General features: G+C 38.6%; 1 protein-coding gene across 1 annotated transcript; it reads right to left on the reverse strand.

Annotated features, from left to right (window-relative positions):
* Window positions 1-1,572: 1,572 nt before the first annotated feature.
* On the reverse strand, window positions 1,573-10,557 carry polr3glb (RNA polymerase III subunit GL b). The gene is made up of 8 exons (XM_080541356.1): window positions 10,380-10,557; window positions 8,631-8,791; window positions 7,941-8,070; window positions 6,454-6,522; window positions 4,674-4,730; window positions 3,356-3,444; window positions 2,990-3,103; window positions 1,573-2,713 (listed from the first exon to the last, which is right to left on the reverse strand). The coding sequence occupies exons 2-8, from the start codon at window positions 8,748-8,750 to the stop codon at window positions 2,627-2,629; spliced, it is 666 nt and encodes a 221-aa protein (XP_080397482.1). The 5' UTR covers window positions 8,751-8,791; window positions 10,380-10,557; the 3' UTR covers window positions 1,573-2,626.
* Between the last annotated feature and the right edge of the window lie 431 nt (window positions 10,558-10,988).

Consider the following 10,988-nt stretch of genomic DNA (forward strand, 5'->3'; position numbering starts at 1 on the left):
TTAACAGTTATTCAGCTACACAATAGCACAAAGAACATACCTGGGAGGCTGAATAGGCTAAATTAACATAACAAGCCAGCGAGTCCAACACGCAAGTTACCGGTAAGCAAGTTCACCACGCTCCCGTTAATGTTTCAGTTCATTTCTTCAGTGGTACAGGAACAGCATATAGTTGTCACAAGCCCAGAGCGGCCCAGAGCGCCCTCTCGCGACTGTAGACGGTAATGTTTACTCCTTGGTTCATGTCAGTCAGTATGAAATGATATATATATTTTGATATATAAGTCGCACCTGACTATAAGTCGCAGGACCAGCCAAACTATGAAAAAAAGTGTGACTTATAAAAAATACGGTACTGTTTAAAACTTAGGCCAGGATCAAGAAAGGAGAGAATTCTAAAAGGAGGAGATTTTTTTAAAATTAATATTCCATCAGTGTCAGTCTTGCAGTTAAACTACAGGCCAGCCGCCAGTCACTATAACTGCATGAAGTTTAGTAAGCACATCATTTTGGGAAATCCATCGGTTCTGTAGCCTACTCTTACATATTACATTGTTGTGGAAAATAACGCCTCTGCTTACTGTGACTATAAATTACCCTGTCTCAATACCAACCCTGAAATCAGCAATGTTCCGATTTCAAAATCGAAGATTATAATTGCATGTACTCCTGCTCCCATCTGCAATACATGAAATCTTAATTTAGAAATGACCATCGGTTCTGTAGTAGCCTATCTTGAAAATGATGTTGGTAAAGGAGACAAATGCAATACGATTGATGTGAGAATAAACACTTCAGTTTACTGTGAGATTAAATTACTCACTTTGATTAGGCCTGTAATCACATTATGTACATATAATTTAGTATATAGTTATCTCACACAGTATGTTAAGATCTTCCCTCTACAACACACACACAACATTAACAACTTCAGTCTGTGTGTCATTGAGGTATGCCTATACATGAGGATTGCACAAGGATGTCCCCTGGTGGTTGATTTTGAGAGGTGTAATATTTCCAAGAAAAAGGCAAATAAACTCACTACCACTGTTGCGGTAACCATGCTCTGCTGTCATTGAAGATCTCATATATTAAACAATGACCTACTGTAGCTTAGTCGCTTCACTAACCCTATTCACATAATCCAAAAACTCCAATCAGGCCTTCACTGGATCTGGTTTGCGAATATCGCAAATCTGGGGAGCGTCACTCTCAGCTGCCTGCCTGGTTTTCTTGTTATCTGCGACCACCTGTTTGGGGACCAGTCTAGCAATGGGAAGGCACCCTGGCTGAAAAGCTCCCCTACTGAGGGGTGAGCTGTAGGAGGTATGCTGTCTCAGCTCGTCCTGGAGAGCAATACAATATAATCGTCTCTCCCTTTCACCTCCTCTGTGAGGTGGAGGTTACATCCTTCACACACAAAAGGTTCCTCTGACTCTAAACACGAGTCTCCCTTCATAGATACTAAAAACATTTGACCTAAGCCACATTTTAAAGTAACCATGTCTTTAATTGTCTTACAATTTCCTACGTTTTCTTGAAACATTTGTTCACTGACGTAGACAACAACCCTGTATTTAAAAATGAGCTGCCATTTATTTATTTTTATAGTTTTTTTTACAAAGCGAAATTCTGCATAAACAAAGGGTATTTTATTAATGACATTTTCACATTGTCTTTTAACTAAAGAACATAACAAGGGACTAATTCCGAGTCAAATCAACAAGCCATGACACCCACCGTCTCAGGTCTTTCTGAAATGGTTTCTATCTTGAGAAACAGATATGTATTCCTGCATAATTATTTTGTAGAAATATAGTTGAGTCCCTGAGAAATAAGATAATGTCTCAATCATGTCTCAATTATTATTATTATTATTATTATTATTATTATTATTAGGTAGGACCAAATCAGAGTTGGGGTTTGAATTCAGTTGAATGTTACATGAATGCCACAAAATAAAAATGGCCAATTTGGATACAATCAATTAATCTTATTTCTCAGGGATTAAACTAATATTTCTACAAAATAATTATGCAGAAATATCATATCTGTTTCTACCTAAACATCCATTTGAGAACAATCTGAGATGGTGGCTGTCGTGTTTGTTGATTTGACATGGAATGACCCACCAATATAAAAGTTAGATTTTTTTGTTACGATTCAACATTAAATACAGATTACACAAATATGTAGAACAATAAAATGTAAAAATGGACGTCTTACACCTTGATATTGACCTTCAATATGTACAGTAATGTTTATACAAAGTGAGTAAAAAGAAAACTAGAAAAATACTAAAACTAAAACGGGGAATGGCTGGTATAGGAGACCTACTTTAGGTTCTGAGTAATGACATGCTTAGATAAAACCACCACACACCGCCATTTAAAAAGCATAACATGCCATGCCCTGTAAGAGATCAATCTTACTATCAAACTCTGACATTCAGCTCTGGAGTGTTGCATATCAATCTCACAACGCACTTGTGTAGGTCTGAGAAGATTGGATAGATGTGAGCAGTATGGTTATCAGCTTCATTGTGCCCTCTGATAATCCAATCCTCCCAGGTTTAGACAAGTGCATAGGGGGTAGGAAGTTGATTTGAGATCCAGTAGGGTATGCATCAGTAAATGGCCTCATCTATGTTGTCGTCACTATCCCCTCCGAACTCCTCTCCATTGTCAAAGTACGACATGATGTAGTCTGTCTCCTGCAGGGACACATTACATTTCAGGACACATTCAATGCGACTGTAAAAACAAATTCCTGTCAAAGGGGACATCCACCCTATGAACCATCAGAGTCAGTGAAAGAAGGATTTTTAGGGGGACGTGGCCTCTCACATGAATTGTTATAGATCGTCTCCCTTGACCATTCTCAGACAGGGGTTTGATCCTGTGACCTTGCCATGAGGCTAAGATCCTGTTAATCTTTTATTTGTATTATTTCAAATACTTTTCTGAGATAGATAGAAAAGGATGCATACCTCTTCAAACTCCTCATCATACTCTTCCTCTCCCTCCTGCTCCTCCTCCTCTGGCTTTTTCTTTTCCCCTTCCTCTTCATCTGAACTCACTTCCTCCTCTTTCTTCTCGAGCGTCTGAAAGATTAAGCAAATGAATACAAGGTAACTGAAGATACTCATCCAAAGATCAAATACTCAAAGCTTGCAGCTAAATTACAGTTATTCCCTTGTTGTCACATACAGATTTCTAAGGACTCTTTATGTACATCCTTGCACACATACACGCACACAGAGTCTGTGAAAAGTGTATTGACTGAAGTTATGTGCCTATAGTAATAGACATGAGGTTAGAAGTTTATTCATTCAGTGTTGTGGACGAGATCCTACCTCTAGTTTACGGATTATCTCCTCTTTGTCCAATCGGGGCTTTTTACTGGGTTTGGGTCCCACTGGTGTCTCCAGAGTTAGAGATGTATCTTGAATAGAGGGAAAAGAAGAAAAACAAATAGAATCTTATGATATCAACATTGTTCAAAATTGGTATGACATTATGGCCATATATGACATGACAATAATAATGTCAATTGGTCAATTATTAAAAGTATTACAGTTTTTTACGGTCGCTAAGTCACAGTGTTCAATACTGAAGTCACAGAGTCACAACTCTTCATACAGTCTGCATTACTAACACGCATGTTGGCCAATCACTTCATTCATGTCTCAAAAGAAGCTCGTTCAACCATACACTGGCAACAATGTTCACCCAGAAAGCATACACAGTCATTCATAACATTCTGACTTACAAAACACTAACAACAGGGAGCATTACATAGTTTGAATGATTTTCACAAGAATGAATATATCATTATAAAAATTGTTTGATTTATAGTAATCATAGACAGAATAGTTGACTGTACAACTGTCTGTCAAGTATTAGGCAACAAGAATGAATCAGAAATGCCGCAATTTTGCTTCTATCCTTAAACGTTTTTTTTTTTTTTGGGTATCTTTGCAGAAAGTAAGTTACGGTACATTTACTTCAAAGTACACTACATTTACTTGTGTAAAATGAAGGTGCAGGTGGGGGAGTTTGAATGAGAGAAGTGTTATGGATTTTGGAGAACGTGGTCATTGAATGCATTTTGTATGAAAGCAATGCACAAATCACAGCAAGTCACAGTTTGGCCCACATGGACTTCTGCCTTGCTGACTGTATGAAGTGTTGTGACTCTGTGACTTCAGTATTGAACATTATACAACAGTTAGTTCCGACCAAGTAATTTGATTGGACAAGAGGCATTCCATGAGTGCTGATATACAGTATAACAGCACTGGGACTTTTAACTATATGTATCACTCCGCCTCACAGATGTTCTACTAAATGACCGTTAATTAGACTACATGTTTGTGTTCAGGTTACTAGGCAACAGTCCATTTGAAGTTCAGTTGCAGAACTATTTTTAGTTTTTTTTTATGATTAAATAAACAAACAAATCATAATCTGTTGTCGCTTATTACTGTTAACTAATAAATTGCGCTGTAGAACTGTTGTATAAAAGCAATATCACACTCGAGGTCGTGCTGTTATACTGAATATCAGCACGGCTGTGATTCGGTCGTAGGTACAAGGCCGCAGTGTGATATTGCTTAACTGGGACTTAGCGACCGTAAAAAACTGTAATCTAACTTTGTATAGTCCACTTACTCTCTTTCTGAGGTTTTCTGACCCGGATTCGCAGCTCTTTGGGGAGCCTCTTCCAGTCTGAAACCAAGTGGGAGAGAGAGAGGGGGGGCACATTAATGGATCTCTCATACACACTGTAGAAGCCATTTCACTGTTTTGATATTAGTTTAGTATAATTATTAGTTGTAGTTTATTATTGTATTTGATTATTGTATTTGCTTATAAGTATCAGGAGTTATTGTTTCCATATGTTGTTTATTATTTTGGTCACTAGGGGGACTTCACACAGGTAGACCTCACTCATAGGGTATTTAGGTAGGCTGCTAGTGGGGTTAGGAAGTGCACCTGGTGGGCATACGGTTTTTACCATCCAAACATATCATCTAAACATCTCGTAGTAACATCTCAGTCAGCTGCATGGATATGGAATTGTTTGCCTGATCTACTTGGAATAAACCAACAAAACGTGAGAATCCTTGTGGACAGTGAAACTTCTTTGCCAGCATGCATGATGCGTAAGATCTTTGTTCTGATGGTGCGCCAAGTATTGGCTTTATAGTTGCAAGTAGATAGCCAATACACACACAATATTGTTTTCATATAAAGATGCCCAAATCAAAAAGATGCAGGGCAGGTTCTCAAAATTGAAGGACAGAAACCCGACATCATATTCCCAACCAGCGTCTATTATAGCACATCCTATTCTGATTGACAGCTCAATGTCCATCATTTGACATGGTTTGGGTCACTTGAAAGCTTTGATCTGGATTTTACATACTCAATTGTGGCTGACACCGCTGAGATGGAGTTACGTGATTGCATTATATACGTTTTTCATGTATTAAAATAATAGTTTACAAATACAAATAAAAAAGTGTTTGTGTGTGGATAGTAAATTATATGTTTGTCTTAGTGTTTTTACAGATCATGGTACACATTTGTGAATTGAACTCTTGAAAGAGATGCATTTTAAAAGAGATGGAAAATAGGCAGGTACGAGGGAAAGGGAAAGGAGAGAGGGAAACCAGTGAGAATGAGCCACGGTGGACTAGTTGTGCATCTCAGGTCAAGGCCATTCCAAGGCTGTTGTATTCAGTGGGGGAGAACGCATAATCACTATCTTCTCATGTAAATTGCTAAAGAAACGTTGACATACATCACTGTTGTATTGTAAAAAAAAATACTGTGTTATTGTCAACCTGGTGTCTGCCTACATGTTTTGGGAATGTGCTATATCGGCCAGTTAACGTTGGGGTATGGAACTACCAAAAGATAAAACAAGTCAATCATTTCTCCAGTCCTTAAACATTGCAATCAGATCTGTTTTTTGCAGTTTTGGGCTTATTTTGCAAAAGGAAAACTGAGTCCAGAGGTGAGCACGGTGCTTTGTGTATTGTTCTAGCCTGCTTTAAGTTACTTTTCAGCAGACAGTCAATGAATATGTCATAGTGAATGATATGTAAGCTGGCTTCAGAATGTGTTTCCAATTTGCATAGCTTTCAAGAACAAGTATGGTTTTCACAGATTGCATTTTCCAATTGTATGAACAGTAAAAACCAGCCCCTAAGTGTTGTTGTACAACATAGTGTATATGATTGCCTTTATGTAAATATAGGCATGCTACTTAAAGCCTTTGGCCAGTGACCCATGGGTTAAGTAGACTGCTTGCTAATCATCTATAGAATGTGACATTAACACAATAAAGGGAATCCTAGGTTTGATCATAAGTGCATTTTCCAGGATAAAGTCAGTTTCAACCATTTTCAAGGTCACTGATTCCATTAGAGCTATGCTGACCTACCTGGATTCCATTCAATGGTGTTATCCGCAGGTTCACTGTTTTGATATTTATCAGAGTACCGCTCCACATCTGGAAACCACAGAACAAGTGAGGAGATAAAACAAACATGGAACACACTGGGGCTAAAGCTCAAGACTACAGTGAAAACTATTGATTGCCAGCTTTTATTTGAGGGTAATTGTGTACATATTGGTTTCACCATTTAGAAACAACAAAGCTTTGTATACATAGTCCCCCCATTTCATGGCACCAAAAGTATTGGGACAATTGGCTTGACATGTGTTTCTGGTTAGTCAGGCGTTCCATCAGGTGTAGCCTAGGCCTTAGGCTTTGGAACATCATTCAAAATAAAGAAAGCGAGTGAGCTCAGCAACCACAAACAGCCTGACCTGGTAGGCCAAGGAAGCCCTCTACAGTGGAAGTGATCATTGAGAAAAAAACAACTGTCCAACAGATCAGGAACATTCTCTAGGAGGCTAGTGTGGATGTGTCAGACACTACCATCTTCTGAATACTGAGCAGGGCAGGAATATACAGGCAGTACCCTGCTGATTGCCTGCAGTGCCCTTGAAAAAAATCCAACCCCTACTGCTGCGGAAATAAATCTGAATGCGTTCTACAAAAAAATTTCTCACCAGCCCTTTGTTAAATGATAGAATGATGTGGGTCAGAATTAATTTTGATGATCGACTATTACATTTTTTTGGCTTGCCTTATCATATCAGTCAAATGCAGATTTTACAAATGCCATTGTTGAAGAGAGGATGATCTCTGTGTTTTAGCAATACCAATACCAAATACAACCAAAATTGAGCGTGGCACCCACGATCCGAGAATTGCTGCAACCGGCAGGGAAAAGTTATTATACATTTACAGTAGCTTGCTGGCTAATGTATTTTATGTATTTAGAAATACAAAAACTTAACTGAATGGTTACTCCTTGAAATAAATCTGCAAAATTAAGTCCATCTTGGGTTAAAGTAGCCTCTTATCCATCCACCGGCCCTAGCGCCATATGCTAATTGTCTTGCCCTGTACATGCTTCCTATGTTCCTATGTTTACGTAGGTAGTCATGTATATCCTCTCAAAGCTATGATTCTTGTGCTTCAAGCCAAATAATCCATCTCAAGATACAATCATAACAACGGTTTGTTTACATTGCAAAAATATATATTTAAGAGAAAATGAAAAACAAAATGTTTACTTTAGTATGTTGATAGTTAGGGTTATCAAATAAAAAGACCAAAAAAAAGTGACGTGAAAAAGAAATGGATGAGATAGCACAGCTCAAGCTTTTTATGCATGAAACCAATATGAACACAAATCCCACCAATCTCTACTTCAACCTCATAGTAATTGGTTGATTGTTCGAATCCAAACTTTTGGAGCAGAGCTGAAAGAAGAGAAAAGTATTCACTGTCCTATTACTTACGCAGGACACTGTATCTACACAGATTAAATGTTCTTTCTTTGTTCCCAGGCGTACCTTTTTTGGGGGCTGCTGGACGAACATAAAATGGCAGGATCTTCATGGCTCCCCTGAACTCCTGCTTCAGTGCCAACATGTACTCTGCTTCTTCTCCCAGCACCAAGGGCACAGGTTTGTGTTCCATGGGCTATAGGGGCAAAAAAACAGAACTCTCCACATTTCTGTCAAGAGAATATCCCTAAACATGCTCATGGCATGCTTTCTTCACACTTCAAACCTCCAGTCAATCAAATTATTGTTGACCTCAATTAGTCTAATCCACAGTGTGTAATATTATAGACCATTTTTTTCCTCTGTGCCATTCAACTTTTTAGATTGTCTCTCCAGGCCTCAGGGTAGCAGTTTTCTGAATACATATGTACTATATATGAGGTATTTCTGTATTTCTGTATTTTGTGTGGATTGATGACAAACCTTTCTTTTTTTGTCTATAACACAACAACATGTGGAAAAAGTGAAGGGGTCTGAATACTTTCCGAAGCCGCTGTATAAAACTGTTATCCGCCATTTTAGACAACTAAACCTACTTAATTGCGTGCACTGACTGTTTGGAGCAGTTTGGAACAAGTTTGGGGCATAAGTATGAAGCCCCATGGTATCTATAGTAGGGTAGACTTGGACCTAATATACAGCTGAGGTCCTCTTGGGCCAGCTGTAGGATTACCATCCCAACAAACCCTCACTCACAGGGAACAGTGGAGTAGGTTGGAGAATAGAGGGGGGCAGGTTCTCCCCTTTCCCAATTCCAACTGCCTCCATACTGAAGCTCATGTGCCCTCTGCCACGGCCGCGCCCCCGGACCGCCATGATCCACTCAGAACCTGGCACAGACAGCCAGTCAGCTGGATCTACCAGAGGAAGGAAATGCAAGGAGAGCCAATAGGCAATGCATGACAATACCGGGGGATGGATGAGTAGCTCTGACATAACACTCCTTTTGGAGATTTCCACGAAAATATCTAAGGCTGCTTAATACCCATACAAATGTACTTTATACCTGCAATCACACAAAGCAATGGTGGACAATTCTAAACACGACACTCCACACCACAATTACCGTACATTTTCGTTTCTTAATGTACAATGATTTATCGTCAATATTATTGTCACAAGTAGGGGGAGGTAGAGGTCCGGAATGCCAACAAACCTTTACCAAGTGTCAATGTTGAAATAAAATGTACCCCGCCAAGACAGTTTGTAATAAATAAATAAAAACTTCTTTCACTGACTAATTGTTCATCGTGTGGTTGTCCCCTTTGTCGGACATCAAGCTTGCCAAATGTCTCATTAAATAGCAAGTAGGGAGTTAGTTAGCTAGCTAACCGACCAAATCTCGAGTTGGAGTTCAAGTTAGCTAGCGAACCCCCTGCTTAGCTCGCTTAGGATGAGTGAAACAAAAAATAAAAATGATTTTATTTAAAACTGTGGCTTTTTTAAATTGTATCTGATACTGTATCTGTATTTTATTTTTATTTCAATACATCGTGACGTTAGAAGGTTCTATCTCCATTTTTGTCAAAATTTAGTTTTTTACATAATCTGATCCATTAGGTGTTTTTTAATGCCCTGTGTGGTGTTATTTTTAAAATGTTGACATGTTTGAGTTAGTAATTCATAAAATACAAAGGTTCCATCTCACAAAACATAATGGAATGTAAAAACTTTGACGCTCAATATCTCTGAACTGCCCTAAACGGAGATAGAACCTTATCATTCTAAACGAAGATAGAACCTACTCATTCTAAACGGAGATAGAACCTTATCATTCTAAACGGAGATAGAACCTTATCATTCTAAACGGAGATAGAACCTTATCATTCTAAACGGAGATAGAACCTTATCATTCTAAACGGAGATAGAACCGTATCATTCTAAACGGAGATAGAACCTTATCATTCTAAACGGAGATAGAACCTTATCATTCTAAACGGAGATAGAACCTTATCATTCTAAACTCACGAGATTGGAGAGACAACCAGCCTTTACGACGACACTAATATAACCCAATCTCATGATGATATGGAGTGTCGTTTGGGAGATGAGTACAGGCAGGGCATGACGCAACGAGCTGAAACTAGGAGACACAGTATTTGCCAAAACACTGCGTCACATTGTAAAAGGCAACTTTTCAACTCACTGCAAATGGTGCAAGGCTACTACTTTTCAACTGTCTGCAAATATCGATGACATACACGTAACTACAAACAAAGAGCATGTATCATAACTACGTTGATAATAATCGATACTATTACTATTAATCGATAATAGTAGTCATCGATTCTAAACTCAAGTTGGTGGTATAATTTACTGCTAGCAAGCAAGACGGCTAGCCATATATAAACTGCCTATTTAGCGTGTCAGCTGCTCAACAAAATAGTATTAACTAACTAGGATTGTCATATTTTTTCCAAAGATTATCAAACCCCTTCTTCTTACCTAGAAGTGCCTTGCTTGAGCCTATCAAGCCTAGTCAGGTAACGTTAACATCCTGGAAGCTAACGTTATCTTGCTAGCTAGATAGCTAGCCAACAGTGGCTTGTCACACAGTTGTCAAATAAGATTTCTCATAAGAATATCCAGAAGATGTGATTGCTGTATAGCAACGAAATACACGTCTTCCACGGTTTCCCACCTATGTAGTCATACTAAAGAAAATACTGCAAACAAACGAAAACATCAAGAGGCAGATGAACTAATTCTGCGAGCTATTGTTATTGTTGACATTTTGAGGCAGGGGGGTATTCCATCAACATCGCTAAAAGAAAATCCAGGTTTAGTCGCGAGAGTTCCTAAAAATATACAGGCATATTCCGACAAGTCTCGCGAGAGTTATCAAAAATAAGCCAGGATTTTCCTTTAGCGACGTTGATGGAATACCCCCTGAACAAATTCTGCGAGCTATGTTATTGTTTACATTTTTGCGCGTCTACACTGCTACGTCACTACTACGTCACTGGCCGAGTTTGAAAGCTTTCCCACATACCTCGAGTGTATGCAAATGAGGATTTCTTCAAAATAAAAGCCAAGTTAAACTTGTTTAAGCAT

This window comes from Nansenia antarctica (genome assembly GCF_963989245.1).
Source record: "Nansenia antarctica genome assembly, chromosome: 10".
Taxonomy (NCBI): Eukaryota; Metazoa; Chordata; class Actinopteri; order Argentiniformes; family Microstomatidae; genus Nansenia; species Nansenia antarctica.